Source organism: Chlorocebus sabaeus, chromosome 29, assembly GCF_047675955.1.
Source record: "Chlorocebus sabaeus isolate Y175 chromosome 29, mChlSab1.0.hap1, whole genome shotgun sequence".
NCBI classification, from domain to species: Eukaryota; Metazoa; Chordata; class Mammalia; order Primates; family Cercopithecidae; genus Chlorocebus; species Chlorocebus sabaeus.
In genome coordinates this window covers 4,322,441-4,341,567 of record NC_132932.1, presented here as the reverse complement: position 1 = coordinate 4,341,567, position 19,127 = coordinate 4,322,441, and the positions used below count along the sequence as shown (strand labels likewise).

At 35.5% G+C, this 19,127-nt stretch overlaps 1 protein-coding gene across 1 annotated transcript; it reads right to left on the bottom strand.

Moving 5' to 3' along the window:
• Window positions 1–11,608: 11,608 nt before the first annotated feature.
• Window positions 11,609–12,625, bottom strand: LOC103231312 (olfactory receptor 4K1-like). The gene is given in 1 exon segment (XM_073012900.1): window positions 11,609–12,625. A coding segment is annotated over 1 exon segment (1,017 nt).
• Window positions 12,626–19,127: the final 6,502 nt, after the last annotated feature.

Below are 19,127 nucleotides of genomic sequence, written 5' to 3'. Positions count from 1 at the left end.
AGTAATATTTTAAAATATATTTTAAGGAATTATACATGGGATAGCTTTCGTTCACAAATAGAATATATATCCAGCAATAAATGTTGGATTTCATTAGTGGTTTATATTACTACTTTCTAGTCATAGATTAAGAAGGACCATTCTAAACTATAAGCTTTAAAAACCTGAAGTTCAAATCAATGGATGCTGTCCAAAGACATTATGGACTATTAAAAATGTATTAGCCATATTGAGTACAATGTACACTACTTGTGTTTGTGGGTGATTGGTGCACTAAAAATCTTATACTTCACTACTATATAATTTATCAGTGTAACCAAAAACCACTTGTATCCTAAAAGCTATTGAAATAAAAGAATATATTCATTTTTAAAAATTAAATACATATATTTAGCCTAGGATATAGAAAATATATTTTCCAATTCTATCTTTCACTAAATACCTTTATAATTATAAGTAAATTACATACCCTGCCAGGTGCTCTGTGTTTCCTCAAAAAGAGTAGAATTCCCTCTCCCAAACGCATTCTCCGGTTTTTGAAAAACATGATCCAAAATGGGTAAGTCAATTCAAAGATAAGAATAATTACAAAAGATTATATTGAAATTAATGTATGTCCAATTAAAATAGTAAAACACCTGGTTTTAGTAAAGTCATGCAGCAATCAATCTTCGGAGTTAGGTATTGGGACAACAGTAGGTAAAATGGGCACAGAATATTCAAAGATTAATTTAAAACAATATGGAGGATAATTGACTGTCTCTGGTCTCTGTTCTCTGTTCTGACTCAATCCCTGTCCTTGGCCTTAAAATATCAGCACCTACCCAGGAAAACAAACTTCACCGGGACCCACTGGATGAGGGACAAAGATAGAGAACCCATGTCTTTCCAGACTTCAGTCTTCACCCTTTACACTCAAGTATCAGTATACTCAGCACACTGATATAAGAAAAGCCATCACAATTATTACAAACTAATTAGGAATTTGACGTCACTGGGCTGTAATGACCAAGAGACCCAGAGGAGAGTTGCGATAGCAGAAATCACCTTAATCAGGGATAATTATGTGAGACAATTTGTTTGCCCACAAGAATTAAGTGCATCACCTTAAGGATTTCGCAAATGGAAGAAGCAACAGGGCTAATGGAAATGTTTTGTTCTGTAAGAGATGTAACACATTTTTTTTAAAGCAATGAATAATTTTGTTAGTTAATTTTTTATGCTTCCAAAGAGCTTTAGAAAAGCACTATTGGGAGTGTCAAAAATTGATGGGGATTCATCATGTGACTCTGCATATTACATGGCAAACACCTTGGCATTTTGACAGCTTCACAAGAGCCATATGCTTGGTTTCTAGGGTAAGGATTCTAGAGTAAACAAGTGAAAGCTGCTTTATTAATACAATAGAAATGCTGTATCCTACAGAGTAGATTCTAGTAAAGAGACTCCAAATAATTTTGCAAAAATTTATATTTCTGAGTTCAAATAAAGAATCTGAGCATTAATGGGACTCTAGATTCATAACACAAAACTCAAAACTCTGGTACCATGCAATCTAGATGTATCATGATAAAAGGTCCCCTGTGCACCCCCTTTACAGATAGCCACTTCCCCCACCTCAAACACCTGGAAACCATTAATCTGTTTTCTGTGCCTACAGATTTGCCTTTTCCAGAACATGATACCAATGAAATTGTACAATGTGTAGCATTTTCAACTGTCTTCTTTCATTCAGCAATATACATTTAAGATTCATTCTTCTTGTTGCATGGATTAATAGCTCATTCTTTTTTTATCATGGAATAGTACCCCATTGTATTATCTACCACAGTTGGAGTATCCATTTGTATATTGAAGGACTTCTTGGTTGCTTTCTCTCTGTTTTTGGTGATTATGAATAAAACTGCTATAAACATTTGTTTGTAGGTTTCTATGTTTATGTTATTTTTCAGGTCAGGTGGAAGATACGATTAGATAAGAAGATATGTTTGATTCTATCTATTTTAAACTCTGAAATTAGGTGCAAACAGATAAGGACTGGTATATCTTCATGATTGATTAAGCCCCTTATCATATGACATGCTTCTCTTTACTTTTGATTATAGTTTTTCTTCTGAAATCTACAGAGTCAGATATTGATATGACTGCTTTAGTTCCTTTATAATTACTACTTGCATTGTATTGTATATCTTTGTTCATCTTTTTATGTTTAAGTAGTCTGTGTCTTCATATTTAAAGTGGATTCAAGGTAGGCAGCAAATAGTTGGCTCTTGCTTGCGTTGTTCATTCTAGCAATGTCTGCCTTTCAGTTGACTTCTTATACTGTTTACATATAATGTGAATGATTTGTTCAGTTTATATCTACTACCTTGCTAATTTTTTTTATTTGGGACTTCCTTTACTTTCTATTTTTGTAGTAGAATTCTGTCAACCATGATATGCCTTACTTTTGTTTGACTTGAAAAGTCTTCACTTTCATTTTGAAGGATGCTTTTCATACTTAAGTGATTGTGTTGACTGTGTTGTTTTCGTTCTGTTTTTTAACAATTCTAATCATGTTTTATAATAGTAAGTATTCAGTTATTTGAATTCTGGTTTTTCAGAATGTGGTTGTTCTTTTATCCATGGCTACTCTAAGATATTTTCTGTATGAAAAGTTTCCCTTATGAATTGTGATATGTCTTCTTGTGATTTTCTTTTGATTGATCTTGCTTGAGGTTGGTGGAACTTCTTGACTTTTTAAATTATAACTTTCAATCAAATTCAGAACATTTTGGTCCCCATTTTTAAATATATTTTTTCTATATGTTCCTTTTATCCTTTCCTCTGGAACTCCAATGACATATGTGTTAGGCCAATTGGCATTCTCTTACATATTACTGTGACTCTGTTCAATTTTTTCTTTCATATCTTTGTCTGTGTACTTCGGTTTAGAGATTTTCTATTGCTGTGTCTTCTAGTTTACTGATAATTTCCTTTGTGGTGTCTAACATTTTTCACCTCATGAAATTTTGATGTTGTTAATATATTCCATTCCTCTCTTCATTCTGTTTATATTTTTATTTATATACTTGAGCGTATTTATGACAACTCTCTTAAAGTTATTTTATTCTAATTTCCACATCTTGATAATTTCTGAGCTTATCTGAATCAGTTTCCAATTCTACTCATTATGATGTATATTTTTATGCTTCATCACATTTATTGATGGTGGAAACGAAAAATATTTCTGAGTGCTGGATTCTTTCTTTTTTTATTCAAAAGTAGTAGTCTTTGTTCAGTCAGCAAAGTTACTTATGGGCTAGGCTAATTATGTCATTTTATTTTAAAATATTTTAGAATGAGTTTAGAGTAGGCTTCTCTAAGCTACTTTAGCCTTGGTATTAAGGAACTATCTGGTATTTAAGGAATTGCCCAGGATCGACTAAGGTCTTAGGTATTTTTTATTTATTTATTTATTTATTTAGATGGAGTTTTCACTCTTGTTGCCCAGGCTGGAGTGCAATGGCACTATCTCGACTCACCACAACCTCTGTCTCCCAGGGTCAACTCATTCTCCTGCCTCAGCCTCCCAAGTAGCTGGGATTACAGGCATTCACCACCAACCCTGGCTAATTTTGTATTTTTAGTAGAGATGGGGTTTCTCCATGTTGGTCACGCTGGTCTCGAACTCCCGACCTGAGGTGATCCACCCGCCTCGGCCTCCCAAAAGTCCTGGGATTATAGACATGAGCCACAGTGCCTGGCCAGTTTTGGGAATTTTTAAAACTCACGCAGTTATAGAGTTTCTATATCCCATTGTAAGGATATAGAATTTTTAACTCACACAGTTCAGCTTAGAGCTCTACAAAATTTTTCCTAGATTTTAGGAGCTTTAGCCTTTGTGTACTCATCTTACTATTCAATAACAACTCAAGTGGGCCCCATAGAAATGTCTGGAGAATTTTTTCTGTGTAATTTTTCTGTTTTGTGGTTGTTGTTGTTGTTGTCCTGGATGTAGATTTTGGCCATCATCAACCTTCTGAACTCCATTTTCTGTATTCTCACTCATGAAGTCAGTTGTGCCCTGCTTTGAATTACCTGTGCTGCCCTGAAATGTAGAAAGTACCTCCATGGAGGAAACTGGGTTGATCATAATATTAATCTTATGTTTTATTCTCTCAAGGATCTTAGTCTTGTGTTGCATGTAGACCAGTGCTTAAACACAATGTAGTGATATATTTTATCCAGTTTTCTTGTCGCATAATTATGAAGGGAAATTAAATCCAGTAGTACCTCATGGCTGGAAGTGGAAGTTCATACTGTCTTTTTTATTAAATAAAAAAAATCATGAATACTGTTTACTTCTCTTTTAAAATGATTTATAATTCATTTACCATGAAATTTGCCCTTTTAAAGTGTACAGTTCGGTAAATTTTATCATATTAACAAGGTTATGCAGCTATCACTACTGTCTAACTCTAAAACATTTTCCACAACCCAAAAAGAAACCCTGTAACCACTAGCATTTACTTCCCATTTTCCCTAAATGCAGCCCTTGGATACCATTAAACTATTTTCTGACTCTTTGGGATTGTCTATTCTGGACATTTTAATAAGTGATATGACATAATAATAATGTGTCTGGCTTCCTTAACTTGGCATATTGTTTTTAAGTTTCATCCATGTTATGGCATGTATCAATACCGTATTCCCTCTTATAGCTATGTAATATTCCATTGTAAGGATATAGAAATTTTGTTTATTCATTCATCAGTTGAAGGGAATTTGGGTTGTTTCCAGTTTTGATTGTTGACAGTACTGCTGCTATGAATACTTATGTACAAGTTTGTGAATAAACATCTTCTTTCTCTGAAATGAAATAAAATGAAATAGAAACCTATGAACTCTGACTAGAATTGGAATTTCTGGGGCATATGTTTCACTTTTTGGGGAACTACCCAGCAGATTTCCAGAGTGGCTACACCAATTTACATTCTTACAAGCAACAGATGAGGAATTTAATTTCTTGACAATTTTGACAGCATTTGTTATCTTCCATTTTTTAAATTACTTACAACTATCCTAATGGTTGTGAATTGGTATATCATTGTAGTTTAAATTTCCATTTTATTAACAACTAATGGTGTTGAGCAATATTATGTGGTTAAGTTTATGTGCATATCTTGTTTGGAGAAAAGTCTATTCAAATCCATTGCCCATTTTTAAGTGGGTTGTTAGTCTTTAGTTGTTATTTTTGAGAGTTCTTTATATATTCTGGATACAAGACCCATGTCAGACATTAGTTCACAATCTTTTTTTTCGTTTGGTGAATTTTCTTTGAATTTTCTAGATTGTGTCATTTAAACCTCAACAGTTTCTAATTTTGATAAAATTAATTATCTATTTTTCTTTGGTTACTTGTGTTTTAGGTGTCAAATCAGAAAAATTATTGCCTAATCCAAAGTCACAAAGATTTACATATGTTTTAGTATGTTGTGTTTTCATTTTCATCTTAAAGCATTTTATAATTTCCCTTGTAATTCTTTCTTTGGTTCAATGGATATTAGGAATATGTTGTTGAACTTCCACTATTTGTTAATTTTTCAAGTTTTACTGTGTTAGTGATCTCTAATTTCCTTCCATTGTAATCAGAAAACATAGTTGGCATGATTTTAATCCTTTTAAATTTAGTGAGGCTTGGTTTAGGGCCTAATATATCGTCTATCCTGGAGAATGTTCTATGTGCACCTGAGGAAACTATATATTTTACTGTTGTTTGGTGGAGTGTTCTATAAACACATTGTCTGTTTGGCTTACAGAGTTTTTCAAGTCTTTTATTTCCTTGCTGATCTTCTATCTTAGTGCTCTACTTAAAATTAAAAGTATTAACATTTTGGTCTATTATTGTCAAACTGTCTATTTCTCCCTTGAATTATGTAAGTTTTTTCTTTATGTATTTTAGGACTCTGTTGCCATTTAATGAAATAATAACATACACACGTGTACAAAATTGTTTAATCTTCTTGATGGGTTTATGCTGTATCATTACACAATGTCCTTCTCTTTCTCTGTTATAAAGACTTTTTGTTATAAGGTCCATTTTATCTGATGTTGATATATCCACTCCAACTCTCTTTTGCTTACAGTTGGCATAGTTTCTCTTTTTTCATGAATCTTCTGTCAACCTATTTGTATGTTTGAATCAAAAGTGAGTTTTTTTATAGGCATCACATAGATAAGTCGTGTTTTCAGTCAATGCTTATATCTGCCTTTTAATTGAAGTATTTAATCTATTTATATTTAGTCATTAATAATAAGGTAGGGCATCTTCTACTCTGTTATTTGTTTCTATATGTCTCATATCTTTTATGTTTCTCTATTTCTTATTATATTCTTCCTTCATGTTAAACATATATTTGCTAGCATATTGGTTTAATTCTCTTGTATTAGTGGTTTCCATGGAGCTTACAATTATCACCTTAACTTATAACAATCAAATTTGGATTAATATCTATTTAATTTCAAAAATATTTTTAAAACTTTGCTTCTGATAGATAGCTCTGTTTTTCCCTTTTCTCTGGGCTGTTATGGTCATGCAAATTACATCTTTATATATTTTGAGCTGAACAACAAGTGGGTTTGTAGGTGTTTCTTTGTGAAGTTATCTTCTAAATCATATAAGAGAAAAAAATATTACAAATAAACTACATACTTATGTATTTTACATTGACATATGCCTTTACCTTTATTAGTCCTCTTTATTTCTTCGTAAGTATTCAAGTTACTGTCTAGGACTTTTATTTCAACCTAACGGGCTCTTTTTAGTATTTACCATTAAGAACCGAACTACTTTTCTTTAATAAATGTTCCCTGGGTTGCTGTAAGCCTTTCTTTAATCTCCAGGGTTTGGAAAATGTGGCTCTGTAAATTTTTGTCAATTTTTCATTTCTTTATGGAAGAGGGATTTTTGTTTAGCTCCTTGCTTTATCATTTTTGGTGGCATAACACTCTATTTTGTAGGTTGTTTTTTCTTTTACCATTTTTACTGGATATATATTCAGTAGAAAATAAATCATTCTACCAAAAATGCACATGCACTTGTATGTTCATCACTGCACTATTCACAATAGCAAAGACATGGAATCAACCCAGGTGCCCATCAATGGTATAACAGATTGGATTTTTTATTTTTTTTTTTATTTTTTTTTTATTTTTATTTTTTTTTTTTTTGAGACGGAGTCTCGCTTTGTCGCCCAGGCTGGAGTGCAGTGGCCGGATCTCAGCTCACTGCAAGCTCCGCCTCCCAGGTTTACACCATTCTCCTGCCTCAGCCTCCCGAGTAGCTGGGACTACAGGCGCCCGCCACCTCGCCCTGCTAGTTTTTTGTATTTTTTAGTAGAGACGGGGTTTCACCATATTAGCCAGGATGGTCTCGATCTCCTGACCTCGTGATCCGCCCGTCTCGGCCTCCCAAAGTGCTGGGATTACAGGCTTGAGCCACCGATACACCGTGGAATACTACACAACTATAAAAAAGTGTGAAATCATTATTTGCAGCAACATGGATAGAGCTGGAGGCCATAATCCTAAGCAAATTAACTCAGGAACAGAAAACGAAGTATTGCATGTTCTTACTTGTAAGTAGGAGTTAAACATTGAGCTCATATAAATATAAATATGGTAACAATAGACACTGTGGACTACTAGAGGGTGAAAAGGGAGCTTGGTTTAAAAACCACCTCTCAGGTACTATGCTTACTACCTGTGAGATCCATACTCAGTATTTGAGTTTTGGAGTATGGATCTCATCACATGTGTGAGCATCACACAAGATTCCCCTGTAACAAATCTACACATGTATCCCCTGTATCTAAAAAATTGAAAAGAAAAAAAAGTCTCCAGGGATTTTCATGATCAGATAAATTTGACAACCCCTCAACTAGTTGACCTCTAAAGTCCTTTCGAATTAGATGTGCTGAGAACCTCACCTCCTCACCTCATCTGCTGTGAACCTCACCTCCTTCTACTTTACGTTTACATTTTTGGCTTTTTTTAAAAAATTATTTTTGCCTTCTGAATTGGTATTTCAAATAAGTTGAGCAGATAACAGTGTCATTCCTAGATAGCATTGTGGGTTTATGGCTGATTTAAACTTTGCAGTCACATACACTTTTTATATTCCTTATTTATGAAAGTTTTCTTTACAACAATAATTAACTATTTTAAAACAGTTTTTTCCACCTATTGAAGTAACTATATATAGTATGTATATATACATAATATATACATATACATACCATATACATATATCTACATACTATATATCCATATATACATACATAAAACTATATATATACTATATATAGTTTTTTATTCTATTAATACAGTGAATTATATTAAATTATAATCAAATGTTCATTCAGTTCATCATCAACATTGCATTGCTGTGTAATCTCAAATGGATAATATTTTATTATTATATTTTCCTGAATTTGTACTGCTCTGTTTTTAAAGGAATTTTGTATTTTTGTTTTTGAGTGAGATTGGCCTATAATTTTTCCTTCTTAGATGACCCTTTTCATATTTTGAAGTCAGAATTATTCTAGCTCATTATGTGAGTGGAGCAATGTTCTCTCAGAAAGAGGAAACAATGTCAGTCTGTTTCAGATGATACTTTATTAATTTTTTAATTTTAATTTTCAATTTTTGTGGGTAGATAGTAGGTGTTCAGATGATACTCTTGCACTGAGAAAATCAGCAGTTTCTTTTCTCCTTATGATTCGCTTTACCCATTTCTATTTTCCAGAGTTCATCATGTCCAAAATACATATATATATGCATTATATATATATATATATGCATTTAGTTTTATGTTACAAAATCAGGAAAGAAAGTATTCAAGATAGACTTCTAGAAATATAATTATCAGCTCATGAATATGGACATAATGTGATAAATACAGCAAATTGCTTTATAAAAGTTGTTCAGTAATTTTTGACCAAATAGAGCTTCCATGTTTTCAAATTTTCAGTCTTATTTAGTAATATCCTTTTGTTTTACTCTTTATTAATCTAATAGGGGTTCATTTTTATTATCTATTAGATTGACTTTTTTGCTACTTTTGTTTTCTATTTATATATCTTTAAAAATATTCTACTCATAATGTTTGACTCACAAAACTTTATAAGTAATAAAATAAGTCCAAGAGAGAGGGTTAAGTTCTAAAAACATATATAATGCATAAGCAAACATATGCCAATGTTCTCTTGGCATGAGTCTTGGCTGTGTCTTGATTTTAACCTGTTAAGAGATATTAACACACGTAAAGAAAGACTATATTCAGCACCAATTATGTGGATAAATAACAGAGGGAGTAATTAAGATAACGGATAGCAGTGACTATCTCAACATTGTTCAGGTAGATCTTTTTCTATCAGGCTTTCAGAGTCTGGTAACCTCACACATGCCAAGCAAATAACCAAAACTTTTCACTTTAACACAGATTTATCAAACCACTCCCAAGTAATTTGACTTCTGTTCTAATCATGATGCTGTGGTTAGTTAATTTCACAATTATATTTTTTATTATAATTTGACAAATTTCTTCAAATTTCTTGCAATTAACAATTTGGGGTTTCTAGGTCTATGAGTATGGGGTCAAAACTTAAACTGGCGCAATTCATTAAGTTAATGTCACTTATCTGATTTTCTGGTGGTTTGCCAGCTAAATGTCCTCTCCTGGCCATGTAATTCTGCAACCTTTATAAAGATTAAGTCCTTTTTCATTATACATTTCTGTGATTCTCTGCTTCTTTAATATGCAATTATTTCTACAAGGCCAAAGGTCTTTCTTCATCTCTTTTATGTGTACACATATTCTGAGATAAGTTAAGTTTTAAAAATTGCTAAAATGCATTGAGTTGCTTTGGACAAAACTGAGCATTAACACAACGGGATTATTATTAGGTTGGTGCAAACAATTGAGATTTTTGCAATTTTAGTTGTGAAAACTGCAATTACTTTTGCACTAACCTACAAATTCAACATGTGTTTTATTATATATTCTACTTGCCCTTATTATCTGTTAATAAACATTTTATTGCTATCCTGATAAGCTTAAAAGCTTTTATGGAACAAGGGCCTATGACTTTTACCTCTTTACTTAGATAACTGTCATTGCCCATTATAATTCTATTGATAGAAACCTTTAATCAATGTCAGCTTAGTAAAGTAGCACCCAATGAAGTAATTCCACACATGGAAAAGTAAATGGGAAAACAGGATCAGATTGTTACAGAGTGCAATGAATGAGTCGCATAAGCTAAGGCTTAGAGATGGACAATCTAGTTTTTAACTGGCTTCCAACCCCATCATTCAAAATACCACATTTGTGAAAAACAAGGGTAGAAATCATCTGAATATCAATTGCTCTGGGAAGCGTATCTTTTATATGGCACTTGCTACATGTGCTTGCATGTTAAACTTTTGATACATTAACAACTATGGTAAAAAAACAAAAACAAACAAAAAAAAGGACAATATTTGCCCTAGGGACTCATGATCTATTTTAAGTAATAAAAATAAAACACATAATCATATCTTTAGTTCAAAAATTACAAGTTTGAATTGGAAGCTATCATAAACAGAATAAACTCTTCAAGCTCAAATTATATGATGCAGTGATGACACTGCCAGATGCTGTGGCTGATAAAAGACTGAATCAATCATGTGATGACCCTCTTTCTCTTATTCTTTCTAATGTTTGATGAGCTATTTCTGAAGTTTCAATTAAAGTTTGAGAAAAAGAGAAGCATGTGATATATTTTCTAATTACCAATGTATATATTTTCTGCAACTACTTTGAAAATTACACTCCCAAATGAAATTAAGTAAACAAAATCACTGGCTATTCAGATACCTTGCAATCATTGTCAATTGATGACAGGTTTATTATTAGTGGCGTAATGAGAGTTTGTAAGTGCTATGACATCTCTTCCAGAGAGTGTAAGAGTAGTCTTCTAATTTTAACTATGGACTTGGTTATATTTATTATCCTATAATTGATACTATAGTATTTCATATGTTTACATTCTAGCACAAATAATAAGTATGACAAAAGACAGATTTGATAAGCATTAATGCCTTATTTGTGAATATAAAATTTTACCCTTATAACATTAAGTTGTTACCCAGAATCATTATGAACTGTAACTGATGAGGTAAAGCAGCACTTTTTAGAGTCTTCATATCGCCTTTTCTGTCAAAGCAAATTCTGTTCAATGGCGCGATCTTGGCTCACTGCAGCCTCGATCTCCTGGGTTTGAGTGATCCTCTTACCTCTGCCTCTCAAAGAGATATTTTCTAATGGTGCCTGTATAAGGGGAAAAACTGCTTATGAGTTTTAATGCATGTAGTTGCAGCTTTAGGGAGGATGATGTGAGACACAGAATATAGGAACTGGCATCATAAGATTCTGCACTGTGTTTGCCAACTCCAGATCACCATATTCAGGCCCTCAAATTCAGTCTAGTAAACAACTATTTGTGATATAAAAACAATAACAATAATCATATATGTTAATTTCAAAACCCAAAAGTAGGAATTTGTATTACTTCTTTGTAATTGTCTAAAAACCCTGCTTGGAACCCACATGTCGTCTCCTTAGCTTCCTCATGGCTTCCTTTATATCTTTATTCCTCAGAGTATAAATCATGGGGTTAAGGAGAGGAGTGAAGACAGTAAAAAACACAGAGATAAATTTGTCAATTGGGAAACTTTCAAAGGGCCAAATATAGATGAATATTAATGGACCAAAGAACAGAAGCACAACAGTAATGTGGGCAGACAGAGTGGAAAGGGCCTTGGACGTCCCATCAGAGGCTTGGCGATGCACAGTAGCAAGGATGATAGTGTAAGAAACGAGCAAAAGGAGGAAACACGTAAGTGACAGCAGACCACTGTTGGTGACCACCACGATCTCAAAAACATAGGTGTCTAAGCAGGCAAGCTTGATCACTAGGGGGAGATCACAGAAAAAATTGTCTACCCTGTTGGGTCCACAGAAAGGCAGATTGACTGTGAATGCCAGGTGGCTGGCTGAGTGTGAGATGCCAATGGCCCAGGAAACCCCCACCAGAACAGTGCACACCCTCCGGCTCATGATGGTCATGTAGTGCAGAGGTTTGCATATAGCAATGTATCTATCATAGGCCATGGCAACAAGAAGCACCATCTCACTACCCCCAAAAACATGCAAGAAAAAGATCTGTGACATGCATCCCTGGAAAGTGATGGTCTCGTGTTCATTGAGGAAGTCTGCAGTCATCTTGGGAGTGGCAAACGTAGCCTGACATACATCAGTGAAAGAGAGATTACTAAGAAGAAAGTACATTGGGGAATGAAAATGAGAGTCCGTAATTACTGTGATGATGATAAGGATGTTTCCCAACACAGCAGCTCCATAAAACACAGAGAAGATAAAGAAAAGGAAGACTTGGAGTCACCAGGAGCTAGACAGTCCCAACAAAATGAATTCAGTAACCACTGACTTATTACTCCATCCATTAACTGAATCTGGGCTGCTGAAGTTATCTAGAGGGAAAAAAAGATAATTGAGATAGATTAAGAATAAGCTTTTTACCATTTTGCAAATCAAATAGATGCTTTGATTCTAATCAATATAAAAATGAAAAGGTAAGGCTATAAGACAATGAGTATTCACATGATTGTTAAGAATTAATATTTTCCCTGGGCTCACTTAGATAATTATCTGAATTATTATTTACCTTTGCCTTTATGCTTTGCCAAGATAGATAGATGGATACAGAGAGAGAGAAATTTATATAACAGATAAACCTATATAGAAAGAGAGAAGTCGAGAGATAGAGAGAAGTCGAGAGATTTGCCATTGTATTCTAAAATGTTTTTGTAGAAATGTGCAATACCTTAATAGAACTTTGAGAATCATACATACTGTACTTACACATTCAGATTATTAATAGTTGAAAATGAGGAGTCTAGCACCATTTACAGAATCTTGAAGGGACAGGCAATTCTTGGCTAGGTGTAAAGATATGGAAATCAGCCCAGTTACTTTGATAAATGACATCAAATAAAGGAATGGCATGAGGCCATATATTTGAGGTATCTGCAGCAATAAGAATAGATTGAAATTAATTTGTAACAAACTAGTGTGAGCGAGATACTGCATTTGCTTATCTGTATCAAAAAAAATGTAAAGTATACAACAGTGAGTTAAATAATTTAGCAATGACAGATGTATCTTCCTAGAATCTCAGAAGCATACATCCTTTTTAATCAAAAGTGATTCTTTTAGTATCACAGTTGTACTCTTTACCTTTTCAATATGATTCCTCTTTTACAGAAGTTAAGTTTAATATTAATTTTTTTTTTCTTTTATTTTTTTTTTTAATTTATTTATTATTATTAAACTTCAAGTTGTAGGGTACATGTGCACAACGTGCAGGTTTGCTACATATGTATACTTGTGCCATGTTGGTGTGCTGCACCCATCAACTCGTCATTTACATCAGGTATAACTCCCAGTGCAATCCCTCCCCCCTCCCCCCTCCCCATGATAGGCCCCGGTGTATGATGTTCCCCTTCCCGAGTCCAAGTGATCTCATTGTTCAGTTCCCAGCTACGAGTGAGAACATGCGGCGTTTGGTTTTCTGTTCTTGTGATAGTTTGCTAAGAATGATGGTTTCCAGCTGCATCCATGTCCCTACAAAGGACACAAACTCATCCTTTTTTATGGCTGCATAGTATTCCATGGTGTATATGTGCCACATTTTCTTAATCCAATCTGTCACTGATGGACATTTGGGTTGATTCCAAGTCTTTGCTATTGTGAATAGTGCTGCAATAAACATACGTGTGCATGTGTCCTTATAGCAGCATAATTTATAATCCTTTGGGTATATACCCAGTAATGGGATGGCTGGGTCATATGGTACATCTAGTTCTAGATCCTTGAGGAATCGCCATACTGTTTTCCATAATGGTTGAACTAGTTTACACTCCCACCAACAGTGTAAAAGTGTTCCTATTTCTCCACATCCTCTCCAGCACCTGTTGTTTCCTGACTTTTTAATGATCGCCATTCTAACTGGTGTGAGATGGTATCTCATTGTGGTTTTGATTTGCATTTCTCTGATGGCCAGTGATGATGAGCATTTTTTCATGTGTCTGTTGGCTGTATGAATGTCTTCTTTTGAGAAATGTCTGTTCATATCCTTTGCCCACTTTTGGATGGGGTTGTTTGTTTTTTTCTTGTAAATTTGTTTGAGTTCTTTGTAGGTTCTGGATATTAGCCCTTTGTCAGATGAGTAGATTGCAAAAATTTTCTCCCATTCTGTAGGTTGCCTGCTCACTCTGATGGTAGTTTCTTTTGCTGTGCAGAAGCTCTTTAGTTTGATGAGATCCCATTTGTCAATTTTGGCTTTTGCTGCCGTTGCTTTTGGTGTTTTAGACATGAAGTCTTTGCCCATGCCTATGTCCTGAATGGTACTACCTAGGTTTTCCTCTAGGATTTTTATGGTATTAGGTCTAACATTTAAGTCTCTAATCCATCTTGAATTAATTTTCGTATAAGGAGTAAGGAAAGGATCCAGTTTCAGCTTTCTACTTATGGCTAGCCAGTTTTCCCAGCACCATTTATTAAATAGGGAATCCTTTCCCCATTTCTTGTTTCTCTCAGGTTTGTCAAAGATCAGATGGCTGTAGATGTGTGGTATTATTTCTGAGGACTCTGTTCTGTTCCATTGGTCTATATCTCTGTTTTGGTACCAGTACCATGCTGTTTTGGTTACTGTAGCCTTGTAGTATAGTTTGAAGTCAGGTAGCGTGATGCCTCCAGCTTTGTTCTTTTGACTTAGGATTGTCTTGGAGATGCGGGCTCTTTTTTGGTTCCATATGAACATTAAAGCAGTTTTTTCCAATTCTGTGAAGAAGCTCATTGGTAGCTTGATGGGGATGGCATTGAATCTATAAATTACCTTGGGCAGTATGGCCATTTTCACGATATTGATTCTTCCTATCCATGAGCATGGTATGTTCTTCCATTTGTTTGTGTCCTCTTTGATTTCACTGAGCAGTGGTTTGTAGTTCTCCTTGAAGAGGTCCTTTACATCCCTTGTAAGTTGGATTCCTAGGTATTTTATTCTCTTTGAAGCAATTGTGAATGGAAGTTCATTCCTGATTTGGCTCTCTGTTTGACTGTCACTGGTGTATAAGAATGCTTGTGATTTTTGCACATTAATTTTGTATCCTGAGACTTTGCTGAAGTTGCTTATCAGCTTAAGGAGATTTTGGGCTGAGACAATGGGGTTTTCTAAATATACAATCATGTCGTCTGCAAACAGGGACAATTTGACTTCTTCTTTTCCTAACTGAATCCCCTTGATTTCTTTCTCTTGCCTGATTGCCCTAGCCAGAACTTCCAACACTATGTTGAATAGGAGTGGTGAGAGAGGGCATGCCTGTCTTGTGCCAGTTTTCAAAGGGAATTTTTCCAGTTTTTGCCCATTCAGTATGATATTGGCTGTGGGTTTGTCATAAATAGCTCTTATGATTTTGAGGTACGTTCCATCAATACCGAATTTATTGAGCGTTTTTAGCATGAAGGGCTGTTGAATTTTGTCAAAAGCCTTTTCTGCATCTATTGAGATAATGATGTGGTTCTTGTCTTTGGTTCTGTTTATATGCTGGATTATGTTTATTGATTTGCGAATGTTGAACCAGCCTTGCATCCCAGGGATGAAGCCCACTTGATCATGGTGGATAAGCTTTTTGATGTGCTGCTGAATCCGGTTTGCCAGTATTTTATTGAGGATTTTTGCATCGATGTTCATCAGGGATATTGGTCTAAAATTCTCTTTTTTTGTTGTGTCTCTGCCAGGCTTTGGTATCAGGATGATGTTGGCCTCATAAAATGAGTTAGGGAGGATTCCCTCTTTTTCTATTGATTGGAATAGTTTCAGAAGGAATGGTACCAGCTCCTCCTTGTACCTCTGGTAGAATTCAGCTGTGAATCCATCTGGTCCTGGACTTTTTTTGGTTGGTAGGCTATTAATTATTGCCTCAATTTCAGAGCCTACTATTGGTCTATTCAGGGATTCAACTTCTTCCTGGTTTAGTCTTGGAAGAGTGTAAGTGTCCAGGAAATTATCCATTTCTTCTAGATTTTCCAGTTTATTTGTGTAGAGGTGTTTATAGTATTCTCTGATGGTAGTTTGTATTTCTGTGGGGTCGGTGGTGATATCCCCTTTATCATTTTTAATTGCGTCGATTTGATTCTTCTCTCTTTTCTTCTTTATTAGTCTTGCTAGTGGTCTGTCAATTTTGTTGATCTTTTCAAAAAACCAACTCCTGGATTCATTGATTTTTTGGAGGGTTTTTTGTGTCTCTATCTCCTTCAGTTCTGCTCTGATCTTAGTTATTTCTTGCCTTCTGCTAGCTTTTGAATGTGTTTGCTCTTGCTCCTCTAGTTCTTTTAATTGCGATGTTAGAGTGTCAATTTTAGATCTTTCCTGCTTTCTCTTGTGGGCATTTAGTGCTATAAATTTCCCTCTACACACTGCTTTAAATGTGTCCCAGAGATTCTGGTATGTTGTATCTTTGTTCTCATTGGTTTCAAAGAACATCTTTATTTCTGCCTTCATTTCATTATGTACCCAGTAGTCATTCAGGAGCAGGTTGTTCAGTTTCCATGTAGTTGAGCGGTTTTGATTGAGTTTCTTAGTCCTGAGTTCTAATTTGATTGCACTGTGGTCTGAGAGACAGTTTGTTATAATTTCTGTTCTTGTACATTTGCTGAGGAGTGCTTTACTTCCGATTACGTGGTCAATTTTGGAGTAAGTACGATGTGGTGCTGAGAAGAATGTATATTCTGTTGATTTGGGGTGGAGAGTTCTATAGATGTCTATTAGGTCTGCTTGCTGCAGAGATGAGTTCAATTCCTGGATATCCTTGTTAACTTTCTGTCTCGTTGATCTGTCTAATGTTGACAGTGGAGTGTTGAAGTCTCCCATTATTATTGTATGGGAGTCTAAGTCTCTTTGTAAGTCTCTAAGGACTTGCTTTATGAATCTGGGTGCTCCTGTATTGGGTGCATATATATTTAGGATAGTTAGCTCTTCCTGTTGAATTGATCCCTTTACCATTATGTAATGGCCTTCTTTGTCTCTTTTGATCTTTGATGGTTTAAAGTCTGTTTTATCAGAGACTAGTATTGCAACCCCCGCTTTTTTGTGTTCTCCATTTGCTTGGTAAATCTTCCTCCATCCCTTTATTTTGAGCCTATGTATGTCTCTGCGTGTGAGATGGGTCTCCTGAATACAGCAGACTGATGGGTCTTGACTCTTTATCCAGTTTGCCAGTCTGTGTCTTTTAATTGGAGCATTTAGTCCATTTACATTTAAGGTTAAGATTGTTATGTGTGAACTTGATCCTGCCATTATGATATTAACTGGTTATTTTGCTCATTAGTTGATGCAGTTTCTTCCTAGCCTTGATGGTCTTTACATTTTGGCATGTTTTTGCAATGGCTGGTACCGGTTGTTCCTTTCCATGTTTAGTGCTTCCTTCAGGGTCTCTTGTAAGGCAGGCCTAGTGGTGACAAAATCTCTAAGCATTTGCTTATCTGTAAAGGATTTTATTTCTCCTTCACTTATGAAACTTAGTTTGGCTGGATATAAAATTCTGGGTTTAAAATTCTTTTCTTTAAGAATGTTGAATATTGGCCCCCACTCTCTTCTGGCTTGAAGAGTTTCTGCCGAGAGATCTGCTGTTAGTCTGATGGGCTTCCCTTTGTGGGTAACCCGACCTTTCTCTCTGGCTGCCCTTAAGATTTTTTCCTTCATTTCAACTTTGGTGAATCTGGCAATTATGTGTCTTGGAGTTGCTCTTCTCGAGGAGTATCTTTGTGGCGTTCTCTGTATTTTCTGGATTTGAATGTTGGCCTCCCTTACTAGGTTGGGAAGTTCTCCTGGATGATATCCTGAAGAGTGTTTTCCAACTTGGTTCCATTTTCCCCCTCACTTTCAGGCACCCCAATCAGACGTAGATTTGGTCTTTTTACATAATCCCATACTTCTTGCAGGCTTTGTTCATTTCTTTTTCTTCTTTTTTCTTTTGGTTTCTCTTCTCGCTTCATTTCATTCATTTGATCCTCCATCGCTGACATTCTTTCTTCCAGTTGATCGAGACGGTTACTGAAGCTTGTGCATTTGTCACGTATTTCTCGTGCCATGGTTTTCGTCTCTTTCATTTCGTTTGTGAGCTTCTCTGCATTAATTACTCTAGCCATCAATTCTTCCACTTTTTTTTCAAGATTTTTAGTTTCTTTGCGCTGGGTACGTAATTCCTCCTTTAGCTCTGAGAAATTTGATGGACTGAAGCCTTCTTCTCTCATCTCGTCGAAGTCATTCTCTGTCCAGCTTTGATCCATTGCTGGCGATGAGCTGCGCTCCTTTGCCGGGGGAGATGCGCTCTTATTTTTTGAATTTCCAGCTTTTCTGCCCTGCTTTTTCCCCATCTTTGTGGTTTTATCTGCCTCTGGTCTTTGATGATGGTGATGTACTGATGGGGTTTTGGTGTAGGTGTCCTTCCTGTTTGATAGCTTTCCTTCTAACAGTCAGGATCCTCAGCTGTAGGTTGTAGCTGTAGGAGATTGCTTGAGGTCCACTCCAGACCCTGTTTGCCTGGGTATCAGCATCAGAGGCTGCAGAAGATAGAATATTTCTGAACAGCGAGTGTACCTGTCTGATTCTTGCTTTGGAATCTTCCTCTCAGGGGTGTACTCCACCCTGTGAGGTGTGGTGTGTCAGACTGCCCCTAGTGGGGGATGTCTCCCAGTTAGGCTACTCAGGGGTCAGGGACCCACTTGAGCAGGGAGTCTGTCCCTTCTCAGATCTCAACCTCCGTGTTGGGAGATCCACTGCTCTCTTCAAAGCTGTCAGACAGAGTCGTTTGCGTCTGCAGAGCTGCTGCGTTTGTTATTATTTACTGTGCCCTGTCCCCAGAGGTGGAGTCTACAGAGACAGGCAGGTTTCCTTGAGCTGCTGTGAGCTCCACCCAGTTCGAGCTTCCCATCAGCTTTGTTTACCTACTTAAGCCTCAGCAAT